This window comes from Mastigoproctus giganteus, chromosome 10, assembly GCF_048544385.1.
Source record: "Mastigoproctus giganteus isolate SK-2022 chromosome 10, ASM4854438v1, whole genome shotgun sequence".
Taxonomy (NCBI): Eukaryota; Metazoa; Arthropoda; class Arachnida; order Uropygi; family Thelyphonidae; genus Mastigoproctus; species Mastigoproctus giganteus.
Genome location: NC_143584.1, coordinates 109,279,109 through 109,299,413, shown reverse-complemented (window position 1 = coordinate 109,299,413; position 20,305 = coordinate 109,279,109). Strand labels below are relative to the sequence as shown.

General features: G+C 34.0%; 1 protein-coding gene across 3 annotated transcripts in view; it reads right to left on the bottom strand.

Moving 5' to 3' along the window:
- LOC150079214 (integrin-linked kinase-associated serine/threonine phosphatase 2C-like) overlaps window positions 1-20,305 on the bottom strand; it is a 112,303-nt gene that overhangs the window by 43,156 nt on the left and 48,842 nt on the right. For all 3 annotated transcript variants that reach the window (XM_090382772.1, XM_090382773.1, XM_090382771.1), the window contains one exon: window positions 5,618-5,724. In XM_090382772.1, coding sequence (XP_090238898.1) covers window positions 5,618-5,724 — 107 coding nt within the window. The remainder of the gene's footprint in view (window positions 1-5,617; window positions 5,725-20,305) is intronic.

Here is a 20,305-nt window from a genome sequence, read left to right as displayed (position 1 = left end):
TGAAGCAAATTGAGGGCTTCTGATAACATTACAGCCATAATTGTCATGTCATGTTTACCAAAACGGTTGTATAAAGGTTGCAAATGCTCATTTTGGAATATTTTGAAAGCACCTCTCAAATATTACTTAGCTTTGCCTTAACTATTAATAAATATCTTTTGTTTATATTTCTATTTGTGATGCTAGTCATTAATGTAACATACCATCGAAAAAACGGTTAGAAATGTGAAATTCCTAGGTGATGCACTTTCTTTGAACACCAGTGTATGTAAATTATATATTTTTCTGTATTGTTTCTTTTTGTCAGGTTGGTGCTTTATGGATGTTATTTGTTATTTGGTTTTTAGGAGCATTAGCAACTAAGGCCATATTGCTCCGGGGATATGCCGTGGTCATTCCCTGACCTTTCCGCATCCTCTGTATTTGGTGGTGACGGGCTCGAACCCCGGTCTAATCAAGAAGCGTGTGTGCTATGCACTGCTTTCCGCCCACCTGGCTACGGAGGCAGCAGTAACAAAGGCAATAAAGCCGAATGTGAAATTACAGATTAATTTCAGTCCTTGATACTAAGAAAAAATTAATGTACCATACAGTCACCTCTGAAGAACTAAAAATTATCCAAAATTTGAGGGTCTAGTTATATGTTAAGTATAAAATCCTAAACTTGAATTAAAGGCATATGTTAGGATTACAAAGACCTGAATTAATACCAATATATTTAAACAGAAATATACACTGCTGCCCACCTTTTAAAACCTCAGAATTTATTCATCTTCTTCACCAGACAAAAACAGTTTGTGGAATTTGTTGGGCGTTGTGTGTTCAGATTTACTTTTCAAAAACTTGAAAAGTAAACTTTTGAGATTGTAAAATTCTTATAGGAATTTCAGTATTGAGACACTGTTTACAGAGAAACCAATTTGCAGTAAACTTTTAAAAGAACAAGCAGAAATAATTCAATTGAAAAGTAGACAGTGATTCTTAATGCATATTTTACTGTTTTACACTGCTACCATGCAAGGTGCAAATGAAGATTGTAAAAAAAAAAAGGGACTGACTTATATGCTGAATATAAGCAGAAATTTAAGGGAAAAAAAAACAAAAAAACACAGAAGTCAACTTTCTTATGCAAGAATGTATGGTAAGTAACTTAGAGGGTTAGAGGGTAAGAGGGTTAGAAGTATTGTTGAATATAACTTTCGGAAGAACAGTCAGGTTTTAGTCCAAACAGACAATGCCAGGATCTGCATTATTAATGCAGATCTTTGCACTAATATAAACCGTAAGCAAAGAAATTACAGATTACAAATTGTAAGAAAAGTCAAGGAAAACATAACAAGAACCTATATTTAGGATTTGTTGACCTTGAGAAAGCACACAATACAAATACCTAGAAATCTGCTTTCAAATTAAAAAAAAAAAAAAAAAACAAATGCAAAGATAATTGGATTAATATTATAAGCAGATGATATCATGCTGTTAAACAGTAGCTTGGAAGATCTTCAAAAATTGGAATAAATTAGATATTGGCTGTACAAAATTTGGCATGAAAATCAGTTATACAAAAACAGGTTATGAATATTGGAAGAGACAAGTAACTTTTACTTTGTAGGGTATACAATCGAAAACTGAAACAAACTAGTAATTCTGTATATCTAAGAACATTCTTTAATGAAGGTGGAAGATGAAGCACAAAAATACACAAAAAAGTAAAGTAAAAGCGTAGAAATAGTCAAACAAGTTCATTTGGAGCAAAAGAGAAATCGGCTACCTATAATGCATTTTTTAAGCCTATTTTAACCTACAGAGCTCATAGCTCTGTAGGTTAAATAAAGGAATTGATCAGAGCTTGTAAAAATAGCCAATTTATCATAAAAGAAATACATCTTTATAATGAGAAGCTATATTTCAAGACAGTCTGAATTTTTTCCTAACAAATTTTATGAAAGAGTGATCAAGAGTATTTTGTTGTCATATTCCTATCCAATGTTCTCAAGAACTCTTTTATTGCTGTTGCAGAACTTACTTTTCTCTAGTATTAGACAATTTTAATTAACTAATTAACTTATGTCCACTGTGACAGTACACAGCTACTTTTCCACTTGTATTGGGGAAGTCACAGATTGAATCCCAACAAAGACTTTGGATATTCATAAAAGACCTCTTCAATTTATAGTTAGCTGATCTCAGGTGGAAAGATAGGGTTCCAAAAGTTATTCCAGGTTTTTCAGCCCACAACACAACATGTGAATTAGACCATGATGCACACTTGAAAAGACATGATAAACTGTATAAACTAGAGTACCATGGCTGAGTAGCCAATGTGCCAAAATTTTTCAAGAACAAGTTAAAAAACTATTTTATTCTTTTAAAAACTAATTATGAAGTTAGTGAGTTGATTTTTTTTTTTTTTTTTTTTACTTGAATGGTACTTCATGCAGATTAAAGGGTTAAATGACCAGGTAGTTTTATTTACTGTTAATTGGAACACCTGATCATGAGGAGGGCAGTTGGCACTTGCACCCTATCAGACATGCCATCATTGTGCAAAAAAGGAGGGTTTATCTGTGAATCATTGGGAAAAGTGTCAGTCACTTTTCCAAAGTGACTGACATTTTCCATATGTGAAATACAAGCAAAAAACACTTGGATGGTACTAGGAGATTACAACCTATTCCATTTGCGAATGTTAATTCTGCAATTACAAACAAAACTGAAAAACTAATTTTTGCCTAATCATTTTAAAATCTGTAATTATGATTTATATACAGGGTGTTCATTTTAAAAGTAAACCCAAAAAATGATCAAAGGAAGATGCAATTTAACATCAGTAAAATTAACAAATAGTTTATAAACGATGCTGGAAGTGTCCCGTTGTTAGCAATACATAAATTCACTCTTCTGATTATGTTGCAAGTGACATATTAGTTTGCGTTGATATAATCCTGATTGTATTTTTAATGCTCACTTTGAACTGCTGAATGATTCACGATTGCTCTCACAAGCTTTCTGCTTTAACAGCACACATAAAAAGAAGTCTGAGGATGTAAATCAGGAGACCTAGTCAGGCCAAAGTCCTTGTGATATGATTCAATCCCAAAATTCTTGCAACATTTCAATGGCTGAGCACACAGTACAACACATCTCCCTTCCTGTTGGAGCCAGATGTCTCTTTCATTTTTCTGTAACAATAAAATCAACTGCACTAGGATGCCTTGGTAAACATTAGAGGTGACAGTTTGTTCAAAAAATGGGCCCAATTATCCTTCCAATTATTTGAGATTTTAAAAAAAAAATTTTTTTTTATGAACACCCCAAACGCTAGAGGTATTAGAACCATATTACTTAGAACCGTGCAAGGGTTGGTGGTTAGGGCCTGTTTTGAAAAAGAGAGGGGGAATTATAGAAGCCAATTCAGAAGAACAGTGCCCATGAAAGTATCTGTAGAAGAGGCATGCAGCAGAAACAGTACGTCTATGAGAAAGTATCTTTGTCCATGGAAGTATCTATAGAAAAGGCATGTAGCACAAACATAATATCTATGAGACAGTGAGTAGTGAGACTCTGTTAGAGATGAGTCATTAATTAACCTAATCGCCCTCTTCTGAATGGAATCTAGAAGCCTGAGAGAGGTTTTGGGGGCACCACCCCAGATGTGGGAACAATATTCCATTGTAGGGTGGATTTGCAATTTGTACAGAGAGCTGTTTGGAAGAAAAGTAACGCCAAGAGTGAAAGAGAAATCCAATTTTTTTAGATGCAGAAGAAACAATATTTGTAATGTGCTTGTGCCAAGACAGATTAGAAGTCAGGATAATCCCCCAAAGAGATATATCATCATGCCTGGAAACTGGACTGTCACCAAAGATAAGCATAGGAGCATAAGTATCCTTTTTTGCGAGATATAAGACAGGACTGAATTTTAGAAGGATTGAAATCAACTAAGTTGTTTTTGCCCCAATGAAGAATTACCTGGAGATCGGCATTTAAGGAATTGGTAGTGGATATACAAGAAATTGAAGCTGATTGAGCAGGGCAAGGTTTCTCAAACTGGAAAGTGGAATGCAATGTGCTATCATCAGCAAAACTATGGATAGGATTTCTGGTGAATGGAAGATCATTAATATACAAGGGGAAAAGAGTGGGGGAAAGAACTGAATCTTGGGGGACACCAGCATTAGTGGAGAAGTTAGAAGACAGAGAGCCATCTACCATCACCCTCAGTGAGCGGTCAGAGAAAAAAACTAGATAACCAATTACAAAAAACATTTGGCAAGCCATAAGATAGAAGCTTGTTTAGAAGACCTCCATGCCAAACACGATTGAAGGCCTTTGAGATGTCAAGAGCAACTGCTTGTGTTTCACTGATCGTTTCCATTGAATTTGTCTATAAATGGGTAACATAAGCCAGAACATCACTGGTGGATCGACACTGATGGAATCCATACTGGCAATCGATCGATATGCACATATCTCAAAGAATTCTTTGGGCATGTAAGGGGTTCACAAAAAATGTGCAGATTTTAGCATTTTACATTTCCAGTTTTGACAAATGACATAGCCACTAAGGTGAAACCTGACTTTGTTAGTGAAATAAATTTTATCCAAAATTTCAATACTTTCACAGTGATAGTACCATATCTCTGGACATTATCCTGACATTGAAGCTAGTGCATACTGTGGATTCAGTATGGAAAAGGTTTAGGTGTTTTCTTAATACAAAATGAGCTGAACCAAGTGATATCTTCTTTTAAATGCAGTTTCCATGGATTTTTTTTGTTTCAAGATTTCAAAATTGTTTGTCTAATATCATTTAAAGTGTCATGTGTAAGCACTCTCTTTCATATTCTCAACTGATTCACACTGACAAAAATATTTTATTATCTTCAAAATTGCAGCTTTTCATGGACAGCTCAGGTGTTAGGGAATTTTTCAACATATTTTTGTAGATATTCACTGTAAGACTTCATTTGCAAGTAAGATTCCACTAAAAAACGCATTGTCTGATGGTATGAAGCATGATCTTTATGACATGAGCAGTTTCAAACTTTCAGTTTCACCAGTTACATAACATTCTCCACTAGCACCTTCACACAATGTGCATATACATTTAAAATGAACATCTTGTATAATTCTGTTTATGTGTATATAAAATTGTTATTTCTCTTTATTATCAGGATTTCAAATACTGTATTATGTGTTTACTGGAACAACTGCACAATATAATTAATATCCAGTCACTATATGTAAAACCTACTATACGTAAGACTATAATTTTATAGGAATTTAAAAAAGAACGTATATATATATATATATATATATATATATATATTATCTAAATAAGCCAATTTATTTTATGTAGCACATACCTTTTACCAACATCTAATTTTTATAGTTAAAAAAGTGTACTCTAGTATTTTTAAGAATACTTCTGGCCCTAACCTATTGCTATGCTTAAGAAAAAGAAAAAAAAAAAAAAGTAAACCTAAAGAGATGCAACCTGAACAGAACTCTAGACTGCCTTTACCCATAAAATCCCTAACAACTCTTATAACTGACCTTATTTCTAAAGTGCCAAAATGGTTAAAAAAGTTCAGACTGGAACTCATGCTGATACCCTTGGGAAATTTTTCTGCCAAGTTGATGGGCAGGTGTGTTGCACCAAATCTTGAAGCCCTGGCTCCTCCATGTCCATCAAATACAGCATAGCATGCAAGTCGTCTACTGAAAAATACAATTCATATGTGAAAATTAATATTAGGAAATTTGATTAAAATAAAATTATGTAAAACTATAAAGCAATTATTACACTGAAGCAGTATAACTTTATAATCAAAAAGTTACCTTTAAAATCTCTACGGGTGATACATGAAGGAAAGAGGGGGCGCTAAAATTAGTATTAGTATTAGCCGCATGGTGCAAGAAAGCCTATGGCTTATGCTGCACCAGACGGGGGAAGAAAGAAAAAAAAAAAAAAAAAAAAAAACAATAATAATAAAAAAACAAAAAAACTAATAATTAATAAAAGAAAAGGAAATTAAGCCTATCATCCTATGCATTTCCTCACCCGAAGGTACTATCCAGATGACCTTTGAATTTCCCCAAACTGTCAGCCTCTACCACCCATGTAGGCAACTTATTCCAGTAATTTATAACTATAAATTACTAGAATAAAATAAAACTACAAATTACTGGCTAAAATAAAACTTCCTGCAGTCCAATATAAACATCTCCCCCCCCCCCCCATAACCTGAATTTATGTCCCTAATTCTAGCATCATTTATAATCTTGAAAATTTCGTCCTCATTCATTTTACTGATGCCTCTCAGAGCCTTAACACCTCAATCAAATCTCCTCTAAGGCAGCGATTTCCAAACTTTGAGGCGCGTTTATTTATATGTATATAAAATATATACATATAAATAAACTTTCATAACATAACATTAAATTTTATAACCTATTTTTTAAAGCATTTACCGCCACCTATCTCACTCTAACTTCGATATAAACATGAGATAAACATTTATTTGGGAAAAAAAATTATATTTTGCTGAAATGGATTGATGAATTATGATTGAAAATATGGTTTCAGCAGTGTGCGATTGTGTTTTTTGTTTTTGGCGTGATTACTTACTGATAATAATCATTATCAGTAACAATTACTAATGATAATAATCATTAGTAATTTATACATATAAATAAACTTTCACTCTATCTCACTCTAACTTCGATATAAACATGAGATAAACATTTATTTGGGAAAAAAAATTATATTTTGCTGAAATGGATTGATGAATTATGATTGAAAATATGGTTTCAGCAGTGTGCGATTATGTTTTTTGTTTTTGGCGTGATTACTTACTGATAATAATCATTAGTAATTTAGAAGTTGTATTTTTTAAGAATATAAATTTAATCCTAATATTTTTAGACGAATGGATAAATTTTTAACTGGTTACAAGAGAAAATCCACTAATAATGAAGATACTGATGCTGATACAAGTAAAGGTAGTGGGAATACAAGCAACGGGGAACAAGGAGGTAGAACTCCCAAGACAAGAAAATATGATTCATCCTATTTATCATTAGGATTCACAAGTGTTAATATAGATGGCTTGGAAAAACCAATATGTTTGTTTTGTACGAAAGTTTTGGCTGCAGATAGTATGAGACCAGGCAAATTAAAACGGCACCTTAAAACTATGCATTCTGAATACGTTGGTAAGCCCATAGAATTTTTTCAAAGAAAATTAGATGAGTTTAATAAACAAAAGCAAACATTCAAAAAAATATTTTCTGTTCCATCAAATGCATTGCTAGCGTCGTACCAAGTTTCTTACAGAATCGCAAAATGTAAAAAACCACACACAATAGGAGAAACTAGTTTTTCCAGCAGCTATTGATATGGTTAAAATAATGTTCAGTGAATCATATGCGAAACAGTTGCTACAAATACCGCTTGCAGATAATACAGTTGGCAGAAGAATCGATGATATATCTGATGATCTTTGCGATCAGTTAGTTTCTCAACTGCATACTTTGCGATTCGCCATACAAAGTAGATGAGGCAACTGATGTAGCTAAAGATGCTCATTTAATTGCATGTGTTCGATATGTTGCAGAAACTAATATAATGGAAGATATATTATTTTGCAACCCCATTCCTGGAAAGGCCACATCCAATGAAAATTTTAATATAATTGACACTTTTTTTGATGAGAACGACATAAAGTGGAATAACTGCATTGGACCCTGTACTGACGGAGAACAGTCAATGTCAGGACACAAGGCAGGTCTTCAAGCATTAGTTAAAAAGAAAGCACCCAAAGTTATTTGGACGCACTGCATGCTTCACAGAGCAGCTCTTGTGTCAAAAAATATGAGCGAGGAACTTAATAACATTTTTGCAAAATGTTACGAAAGTTATAAACGACATAAAAAAAAATCCTTCAAAAGTTAGGTTGTTTGCAAAGCTGTGAAGATATGGAAACTAATTATACCTCACTTCTATACTATTGTGAAGTGCGCTGGCTATCTTGTACAAAAGTGATTCAAAGGATGTTTGAACTCAAAGAAGAGATTGCAATTTTTTCTTGATGAAAATCATAATGAAGAGGCAAATTTATTTAGGAATGATAACTTTATTGTTAAACTTGCCTATTTGGTTGATATTTTTGGAAAATTGAGTGTTTTGAATAAATCAATGCAAGGACCACAAATGCATTTCACTGATTCAAAAAGACAAAGTGAAAACATTCATAAAAAAACTGGAGCTATGGAATTCAAATTTACAAAAAAAATAAGTTCGACATGTTTCCACTTTTAAATGATTTCTGCACCAGAGTTAATATTGAAGCAAACAAAAATCTATTTACTGAACACTTGGATGGTTTGCTAATGCACTTTTCACATTATTTCAAAGATCTTGATTTTACAAAGTTCACGTGGATACAGAATCCATTTGTCAATGAACAAGATGATGAATTTGGATTGACAACTATTGAAAAGGAAAAATTGATAGACTTATCATGCGATACTTCATTGAAACAAAAATTTCAGAGTGAAACCCTAGTTCAATTTTGGTTAATTAAAGTGAAGAATATAATACTTTGTTAAGCAAAGCAATGCAAGTACTGCTGGCTGCCATTTGTAACATCATATTTATGTGAAACGGGATTTTCTGCATTAGATGCAACGAAATCCAAATATCAAGCCCGTTTAGTAGTACAAAAAGAGCTATGAGTAGCACTCTCCTCAATGACACCTAGATTTGATAAACTTTGTGCTAATAAACAAGAACATCCATCGCATTAAAAACAAATTAATTTAAAAATGAATATATACATATACAGTAAACCCCCACTATTCGCGGGGGTTATGTTCCTGAGAAATGCCGCGAATACTGAGTTATTGCTCCCATAGTAATAAAGGGGTTCCGTTCCAAAGTATGAAATATATAAGAAAAACTAGTCTAAAATTTTGTCAATGTATGTATTATATATACCTTCATAATATGACTATGTACATAGACAGTACATAGTGAAATGCAAGCATATGGCATCGAAATGAAAATAAGAAACAATTTAATATTAAATGTAATATTTATTAGAAATTTCAAACAAATCTTTCAAACTGCGCCTTTGCTAGCTAAAAAACTTATCCCGCCAGTGCTATCACCAGTTTCGCTAAAGTGTTGATAAAGGAGTTTTGCCTTTTCACGAATGATGAGTGAACTTAACGGAATTTTATTTTGAGTTTGGTCTTCTATCCACAGGTTTAAAGCTTTTTCCATTTTTTAAAATTTAACATCATGAGTTACACAGCAAATTTTTGAAGCAATTAGCATGTTTTCATGGACACTACGGCGGATTTTTGCTTCTGATTTTTTGATTGATCATACCATTGACTCATTGATTTTATAATGTTTTCCACTGAGGAGACACTTTCACCACTAGAAATTTTGTCTAATAACTCAATTTTATTCGCTAATGTCATCACCTTCTTTGATATTTTCACATTTCCCTTGTTATTCGTAGCCATATTTTTGTACGGGTTAGAAAGAACTTGTCCACAACAAAACAAAACACTGCAAAACGGTAGATTTATCACTTTTGTAAGCATATCAATTTATAAATTTATTCAATTTATAAGCATATAAATTAAAAGCAAACGACGAAACCTTCCATGACAAGCGCATAACACACTGAATAAGGATTAACGAGAAACATCCAAGCTTGCGATTTTGTCATCCCTCTCCCCCCTACCCACTGAGCGCTGTTTTGACCGGAAAAGATGATTTTAGCCACGCGTATGTTTTTTTATGGCGGAAAATGTTCATGGTGCTTTAAAATTAACATTTTTTAAAGTTTCATTTTATATTAAATCAGCGACCGCGAATACGCGAAAACAGATACCGCAAATAGCGGGGGTTTACTGTATATATAGTAAAACCTTGTTATTCTGTCAATTACGTTTTTATTTCATTTTTTGTATTAATACATTTTTTACCATTTAAAAACGTGTCTCTATTATTTTATGCAATAAAGGGGGGAAGGCGCCAAGATCAGTTTTTTTTTTAAAGGGGGCATAGTAACATAAAGTTTGGAAACCACTGCTCTAAGGTGTCCAGTTTCCAAACTCTATAACCCACATAATCAAAGTTTTTCTTCATATGGATGTCCTTTTGCCAATCTCACTAGGCGAGTTACCCGTCTTTGCACCCTTTCAAGAAGCTTTTCTTTCTTTAGGTGCGGTCTCCATACTTGAACACAGTATTCCAAGTGTGGTCAATTCCTCTAAAAATTACAAACATTATTAGAAACATTAAACCAGGTTACTGGTTTAATGTTTGAAACTGATGATATCCAAAAGTGCTGCATATGGGCAGAAATAATTACAGAATAATACTGATTTGGTGGTACTACACTCAAGGTGGTGGAAACGAAAAGAGACCTACGGATAATTGTACAGTCCAAAATGAAGTTCTCTGAGCAATGCAGACAGCCTGCTAGGACAGCTCACGGGTTCTGCCAATATACAATAATTTCACTAGCAAAGAGAAGGAAGTGATAACCTTGTTGTATAAGGCAATAGTTAGACTGCACCTTGAGTGCTGCATGTATATCTTGAGGCTTCATTTTAAGAAGGATATGGATTTGTTGGAACAAGCACACAGGAGAGCAACAAGATTAGTGAAGGACACAATAGGATACTTTTTACCATAAAAGACTTCAGTTCTGCAAATTGCAATGCATGGAAACTAGGCACCTACAAGGAGACCTAACTGAAGTGTTTAGTGGTTTAAATGGATTGAGTACATTAAATGCTGATGATATCCTTACTCTTTCCTAGACAACACACATAATGGGACAAATTTAAATTGAAATAGGATGGTTGTAATTTGCAGATTTTTGGAGATGTGCAAAAATCTGCTTCCACAGAATTACTGATTGTTGGAACAAACTTCCCCATCCAGTATTGTGGAAGTGGGTAGTTGAATAAATTCAAGGATGAACTAGACATTACTGTATTGAATTAAAAGATGAGATAGGGGTAGTTTTCTTTTTTTTCCTTTTGGCTGGTGCTTTATGAGCTTGCTTCCTTGCATAATCTGCCACTACTAATACTAACTGACAAGAGTTTTTCACAACATCATTCTCAATATCTGGATAAAAGAAGCTGACTATTTAAAATAAAATGAAAGTAAAATAAACTTATCTTCAGATTATAAAATCTGATAAAATTATACAACTAAATCATCATTAATCACATCAGTGCCAATTGTATTTTTTGGGAGTGATACACTGGTGTGCAAAACTTAAGGACCAACACTATTTCTAAAGGTTACAACCACAAAATCAAACAAAACAGCCTGTGGCAATTTACAAAACTGTGGCTGTTCAGTGGAATGCCGGCGCTCATGCAAAAATCTGAATCGTGATGAGAAGGCTCACATAATCAGATAAAAGCTGCAGTTATGTCTAAATTACTGAATGGTGAGCACGATACAGACGTTCAATTGGTTTCATAGTGCTACAGACAACAAAATGGCCAGTAGACAACATCTGGATGACTTTACCCGGAGTCAAATAATTGGGAAGTTCGAGGAAGGCAGAAGTGCGAGGAGTGTGGTTGCAGAGCTCGGTATCGCCAATAGCATCATCTCACGTGCATGGATGGGGTTCAGAACAACAGGTTGTTGTTATTTAGTTTTTAGGAGCATTAGCAACTAAGGTCATATTGCTTCGGGGATATGCGGTGGTCATTCCCTGACCTTTCCGCATCCTCCGTATTTGGTGGTCATGGGCTCGAATCCCGGTCTAATCAAGAAGCGTGTGCTACACACTGCTGCTCCTGCCCACCTGGCTACGGAGGCACCAAAAGAGAGAGAACAACAGGTACAGCTGTTTGAAGGACCAATGGTGATCATCCACGAAAAACAAAGCCCAATGATGACTAGTTGTTGTAGGTGACTCTATTTTGTTTATTGGAGGCTTGAAGTGGTAAACTTCATGTTTGGTCTCCAGAGCAGAGGTCTGACAGTCCCCATTTCTTCCACTATGAAGTATGGACGATTTCTTTGGAGGCTATAAGGTATCTGTGAAAGTCTCTTCTGTTAAGTGGTGAACTGGATTTAGTATTAGCTTTTTTCAAGGCCAGTTATTTCAATTTTAAACTCTAAATAACACTGTGGGATTTTTAGTGATCTTAATGTTGATCAGGATAGGAATGTCAATTGCTTTCAATTATTTTTTTGAAAAGATGGAAAATCTTAATCTTTGTTTGCATTTTGACAATCTCTAGATCAAGGGTGAAGCTTATTTTGACAACAGGATTTTGTACAAATGCCTATGTAAATGATCTACCTCTCTCATGTTTTTAAACATAATTTTGTTTCAGAGTCTCATTTAATTGAACTAAGATTGTTAATAGGATATTTAATCTGAAGTATATCAATCCTTCTGAAGCTGCATTGTTTTTGCAATTTTTCCATGGTTGTCTTTATCCTCCTTTCCTACCTATTAATGCTGCACGTTACTGCATGGTTTAACAGGGTAGCTTCTGGTTATCACAGCAAATTCCACATCTCCTGGTTGTGTCGTATTGGTCAATCAAAGCTGTGGGCCAACAAACTGTTCTAAGCATAGTCTCTTTATATTATTTAAGAAATTTAAAATTAAAGTTGAAGAATACTTTATCAGGAAGCTCATTCCATGTTTAATGGAGCAAAAAAAAGGTGGTGATTGAGAATTTTGTTGATTATAAGATTTCTCTGGGTAAACAGTTCATTCTGCTGATAATTCTTTGAAGGTTTTCCCTACTGGTATATGGCTGTTCCATGCTTTTAGATTTAATGTAAGCAATGCTGATTCTGAAAACCTTGTTATTTTATTTTCCTTTGTGAATTATCAAATTTGTAAAATGCCAAACAAGATTAGTTATGAAGATAATTAATAGTTTATCAAATCAATATGCTCTTTCACATTCTGATATTCCTAAATTTTGTTTGAAGGCTGCAAATGATGTCTCTATGTATTAATTGTATTGTATCAGGCAGTTCTTAATGAGACAATTTTTCCCAAGGAGTGGTTAATTTACAGAGTTACTGCAATTATCAAAAGAGAAGTTCAGAAGTATTGGACCTTAGATTGATTTCAGTGGGGTCTCTTGAAAATTTAGGGAAATTAATCTTGCCTTCTATTTCTAAACAAATTTATTTTAATAAATTGTAAACTTAGATCCACAGTTCCATGTCTTAACCAACAAGTGTCTAAGAAGAGTCTTAGATACTTGTTGAGAAGAAAGTTATGAATTGCAATACTGTTTTTTGATATTTAGGTTGCATTTGATTCTGTTCAGATTACGCAATTACTGAACCTTTTAAGTAACTATTATATAATCAATGGATATTTACTAGCCCTACTGGCATTGATGTTTACTAGTTAGAAATTAGTGAATTATGCATGCCTAATTCTCAGACATGCATAATTCGCTCTGTTTCTGTTAGTACAGTCACTCCCCAACTTATGTAAGTTTGCGTTCCACGGATCTACATAAGTCAGAATTTCCCTAAATGTTTACGCAGCACTCGCAAATATGCACACTGAATTTGATTGAAGCAAAAAATAAATGTTCGATGAACATGTAAATAGAATTATTTATTCAATTTTTTTTATTCCACGTGCAGGAAAAATTAAAAAGTGTACAAAATTACAAAAAAGGGAGAGGAGACAGGCAAAACGTTAGCAAGTTTTACCTTTCAAGCATTGTTGCCAGAATTAACTCTCCAGCTGATAAGCATGCCACATTAGAGGATGAGGGCTGTGGATATTTAGAAAGGTTTTTTCCAACACATCACAAAATTTCTCTGTGGCTGCAGAATCAGCACTGGCAACTTCACTGCATACTTCAATGTTTTGGAAACCAGTGCGATGCTTGAACCTATTAAACCACCCGTTGCTTGCCATGAACTTGGCTTGGGGTTTGCTGTACTTATCCTTAATATCTTCATAAATATTTCTTGCTTTTGCTTGAATGGCCATTGGACTCAGGAGCACTCGCTTCTGAATCTGATTGTCCATCCATATTATTAATAGCTTTTCCATCATCAATATAGCACCTGAATGCTGTTTTGTGATCACTGCTGATCCTAAATGTGTTGATCCTTTAACATGTTCTTTTATACGCACACTGTCCCTTAAAATAGTATTCACTGTTGAAGCAGAGAGACCTAGTTCCGTGCAATAGATGACAAACTTTGTTCTGCTTCGTACTTCTTAATTAATCATCTTCATTTCTAAATCAATTTTGTTTAATTTCCTAGCACTGCCAGCACTTGCATTTTCCGTTGGTCCCTTTCCCTTCACCACTGTAATAAGCAAAAAGGAATGAAGAGCAGATTCTGAAAATTTATTTGTGTTTTTTATATGATTGAAGATTCGGTGAAGGGGAACTCATTTCACCATAATACCATAACGTAAAAACCCACTTGAATTCCAGTTATCAGTAGTAATGCAAATGCAATAAGATCGAGTTTACTACCCATTTATAATAGATTGCGCTAACAGAAAAGCCCAATAAACCACAAAGTGCAAATTGTTTTTATTGTTTTATGGTAGTGACCTCCATAAATGTGTTTTGGAAAATTATCACAAAGGCTTTCAGAATTGATTCTTATAACTGAACATATAACAACGATGAAAGTGTAGTGCAATTTCCATTATAAAAATGACCTTTTAGAGAGATAAACAGCTTAGTTATATAGCGAAAATTTCAACTTCCGAGGTTGTGGAACGAATTACCAAAAAAAAAAAAAAAAAACACACACACAATGTGTTATTGGGTTCACATTACGATATTTTCATGATAGCTCCATTTATTCCTACGGGATACAAAATACGCTTCCACAATTTTTTTAAGTTTGCACCGGCCGGCAAAAACGTACATAAAGTCAAATTTCCATAAGTCGAGTATTGTTGTTGTTGTTATTTGGTTTTTAGGAGCATTAGCAATTAGGGCCATATTGCTCTGGGGATATGCGGTGGTCATTCCCTGACCTTTCCGCATCCTCAGTATTTGGTGGTCACGGGCTCGAACCCCGGTCTAATCAAGATGCATGTGCTACACACTGCTGCTCCTGCCCACATGGCTATGGAGGAGCCAAGTCGAGTATTACATAAGCCAGAAAGTGCCCATATTCCTCAAGATGCATCTCTCTCTCTCTCTCTCTCTCTCTCTCTCAGCTGTATTATTTGCTGTCTTTTCCCCCTTTGAGGTAAGTACTTTAATTTTGCTGCATATGCTGATGATATCTATTTGTCTGTCTTTTTAAAGGCATTCTGTAAATTATTCTAAGCTCACTGAGCAGTCGTTTAAATTGCAAATATGCCATATCATTTTCTATTTAGATAAGCTTGGTCTTAAAAGTAATCCAGTGATAACATTAAGTTTCTCTCGTGCAGACTGCTTCTAGTTTTGATTTCTATCGACGATGTTATAAATAGATCTGATTCGATTAAATGTTTAGGAATTACTATTGATTCTAAATTGTTGTTTTGAGAATATGGTTTCTATCGGGAAGTTATCCAATTTGAGTAAGAATCTAAAACTTGATCTTATGCAAGTGGCCAATAAGAACATTAATAGGTATGTATTTTATATGTTAGATCAGTTCCAAGTTACGCTTCTACTATTTGGTCATTTGGCAATCCCTCTTCCATATGGCCTATTTTAGGTGCCAAGAATCATAAGGTCAGTGCATGTGACGTATTTCAAGAACAGATTCACCGAAATCTCAATTTGTTGATCTTAGGATTTCTTGGTTATTTGGTGCTCTAAAGAAGGCTACCAGAATTATAACTAGAAGAGATGAAAGCCATTTTGTTAAAATACTAGACTAACAGGATAAGAATCCTGCTAGACTATTTTATCATCTCTTAGCCTGGAAAATACTGCATACTGAATACTTTCATAGATTGAAAAAAAGTGCAATTGTTATTTTATTAATGCAACTTTTCAGTTATTTAGTAAATACATGACTGATTGATTTAAATTTATGGGATCTTAATTGAGAATACCAGAACTATATCAAGTCATTGCTGTTTGTTAATTAACAAAATTCAATTATTTTATTGATGTTTGTAAGCCCTCTAGTAATATATAAGGGTTTTTCTATGTGTTTTTCTATGATTGTATTGTATGTGGTTTTATTTAACGTTTGGCAATATATGATTGTGCATGTGTGTAGGAGCATGTGCTGTAAATATTGTCATGGATGATCTGAATGCAAAGAGTTTTATTAATCCTCCATCTCCTATTCAGCATAAGATAAGATTTGTGCACGACATTCTTCCTCATTCATGCGAGCCACAAAGACGAACTACTGCAACATGGTACCTCGTTCTCATTTTACCTCAAATTCAAAATGGAAATAAAAGTAAATGGTAATTTTCTATTTCTTGACATTAAATTAGAAGAAATAGTTCACACGTCTCTGCATTCAGACAACCAATGTATGTGTGCAAGGCAGTTTGCAAATTATACATTTGCATGTGCCCATGTATACACATATGCTCCTCATTGGACTGTGATGGTCAGGGTTTGTGTTATATGTGGAGACCTGAAGTACATGGTTAGTAAGTTTGAAAAGGGTAATGTGGATTTGTGCGGTAATATTGCAGAACTGGATTTCGACCATCAAGTTAAAAAAAAAAAAAAAAAAAACTTTTTTTTCCCTTTTTTTAATGATTTACAACTCAAAGAAATTTTCACTTTAGCTACTCTTAACCCTTTCAGTGGTGGGTTTTATGTGCATGCATGGGTCCCTGACAGTGAATTATCAATACTGGAAGGTTTTGTGAGGTGAATTTTTAAATTTTGTAAAAATGAAAACTTTGTCCATAAATATTTATGGACAAAGACTGCTGGAGATCAGGCACCTGTGAGGTGATCTCATTGAGGTGTATAAGGCATTTAATGGGTTCAGCACGCTGAATTCTGTTGGGATTCTTCCGCTCGCTTAGATTACGAACTTAAGGGAACATAAATTCAAATTGAGGAAAGACAGCTGTAGAATAGATGTGTGGAAATTTGCCTTAAGCCAGCGGGTGGTTAATTGCTGGAACAAATTTACATCTGTCGTTGTGGAAGTTGATAGCTTAAATAAATTCAAGGAGGAACTGGACAAACTTTTAGAGGGACTGGTTGTGTGAATTTCTTTTTTCTTTTCTTTTTTTTTGGCTGATGCTACATAAGCTCATACGCTTTCTTTCTTGCATCACATGCCTCTATTACTATTACTTTAAAATATTAATGTGTTCTTATGTTGATGTTGCCCAACACTAGAATGAAATTACAGTAATCTTCAAAAGCAGCACCCTCAGGGATTGATAGTATAAAGTTGAATGTTTGATAGTTGAATATTTAATGACAATGACTGTATTCAATGATAAAAAAAAAAAAAGTTAGAATGAAATGGAAACTTTTTGCAAAGGTAAATTTGTTCTACTGTGAGAATTAAGACAATTGCATTATCTATGTAGTTTAAATCTTGCTGCCCACAAAAACAGTTTAAAGGCCAAAACAGTCCTGCAAGTATCTTATAATGAGAGAAACATCTTTTTTGCATGGATTCTTAAAGACAAATGTGATCATTGATATCAGTGCTAGATTTCTTTTTAATATTTCCAGATTTTAAAGGGCTTACTGAATTGTCAAAAATCAAATCAAAATATAAAAAAATTATATATAAAATTTACCATTACTTGTTTGATACAATAATATGCTTTGCATCTATTTATGTATTACTCAAATCTGGTTTTATGAAATTCTGGATCTTAATTCTACAGAAATTATCCAGTTTCAGCTTTCTATAATCCCAAATCAGACTGAGGTGTGACCTTCCATAATTTTAAAAGTATCTGCATTGAAATTATAGAAGTGCTACCAGTTATTATAAACTGTGTGCAATTAGCTGGACACAGGGATGGCAGTACATACTATAAAATTTCCAAGCCAATTCAGATATTAAGAGATTCATCCTTTGAAGTGGCCTCCAAAAAGTATATCTATATATATCCCAACAAGCACATATGTGAAATGTAGTTCTATGTACATACTCCTGAAAGGTCAGAGAAATTTTCACAGAACAGTTTTTCTAGATTTTTCAGGACCTGAAAGGTCCTGAAAAATCTAGAAAAACTGTTCTGTGAAAATTTTCTGTAATATAAGTATTAAAAAAAAAAAAAAAAAAAACTGTTAAGGCTACAGACAAAAATGTTTTAACACAAATGGTTTTAACTATTTAAAGGAAAAGTTTCTAAAATTAGGTGATGCAAAATTCAAAGGAATCTTTGTTGGACCACAAACTGGAATACTATTGTAAGATAGCAGTTTCAAACAAAAACTAAGCCTTGTTCAGACAGCTGCATGATCTTTCAGGTCACACAGGTTTTCATTCACAGGTTTTTAGGTAATAAGGAAGAAAAACCACAAAAAACAGTTAAAATTGTTATTATACAAAATGAGGTTGCACATGTCTCTTAAAATGCATTTTGAGGGTTGAGGTACTAGGAAGGGATCTAGATACATAATCCAGTTCCCCCCCCCATTTAGCTTTTTAATTTACTGAATTTTTTTTTATTTTATTTATTTAATCAATTTCCAACAAGCATGCTTCACCCCCGAAGAGCAATAAGCTGGGTGTATGTACTAATATATTAACAGAATTGTCATTCACATTCATGAAAACATGAGAATTATGGTACACAGTGGTAGCAGCATCGTCATTTTATAAATATTACACTGAAAAACAATGACACTTTGATTGTGAAGATTATGATGAGAGCCTCTACATGCAAATGTAATGAGCAAGTAAGTGTGAATTGTCTTATTATGGGTGATTTTTAATTTGTCTCTAATTGACTGGAGAAAAAAGGAAGGAAACTTGACATGGGAGACTAAATTTTTAAAACAACTAGATGATTGTTATTTGTAACACATATCAGGAAAAGTACTAGGGAAAAGAATATTCTATACCTGATCATCGCCCATAAACCAGATGACATAAAAGTGCACTTTCAGTAGTAGGAAATGATCACTGAGTTCTATGGTGAGCAATGAAGAGAGAACTAGCAGTAGTTAAAGGCAAAAGAATGAGTTATAATTTCAAGAAAGGAAATTACGACGGCCTAAGGTACTATACACGACCTCTAATAAGGTACTAACTACATGGCAAATACAATCGAATTATGGTATACTTTTAAAACATTAATCACAGAAGCCTTGAATGTGTATATACCATTAAAAAATATTACATGAGGAGGATTTCAAGTTGGATGAATAATGAAGTTGCTAGATTACTTGAGCAGAAAAAGATGGCATGGAATAATTACAGAGCAATAAAAAGTACTGATGCCTATAACAGCTACAAATTGATCTGTAATAATGCGACAGGAAAGGTTAGGCTGGCAAAGGCAGATTATGAGATATCGCTGGCAAAGAGTGGGGATAAGAAATTCTTCACATATATAAATGCAAATAAGAGAAGGACGAACCACATTGGACATTATGTAAGGAACGTGGGATAGTATTAGATACCCCAGCTGATGTTGCAGATAAGCTCAACAGCTACTTTGCAGATATTTACAGAAGAAAAATCCTTTATGTCAATGAGAAATTATGGGAGTGAAGTTGAAAAATATGTAATTAATAATATTGAAATTTCACGATTATTTAATGAATAAACTTTAGAGCCTCCAGGCGAGTAAGGATGCTGGCATTGATAGCATATACCCTATAATTTTAAGTGGGGCAGCAAGTGAGTGCATTGAATCATTGAGGCTAATTATGAGAGCATCACTGGACTCAGGAGAGATTCTGTTGGAATGGAAAAGTGCCAATGTATCTCCAATACATAAGGGCGGTTCTAAGAGCCTAGTGGGAAATTACCGACCAACCAGTCTAATTTCAGTAGTAGGGAATATCATGGAGGCAATGATCAAAGGTGGAATTCAGGATCATTTGGATAGAAATGAAATTCTGAAGGATGCACAGCATGGTTTTGTAAATAGAAAAATCATGTTTAACAAACCTGGTTAGCTATTTTGATAGGATCACTCGTAAGCTGAATTTAGGGAATAATTTTCACATTGTTTATTTGGATTTCAGCAAAGCATTTGATTCAGTCCCACACGAGCAGCTACTTTATAAGCTGGAACAGGCTAGAATCACAGGGAAAATCCTTAGATGGATAGCAGGATGGCTTCAAGGCAGGAGGCAGAGGGTTGTGATAAATGGTTATTCCTCA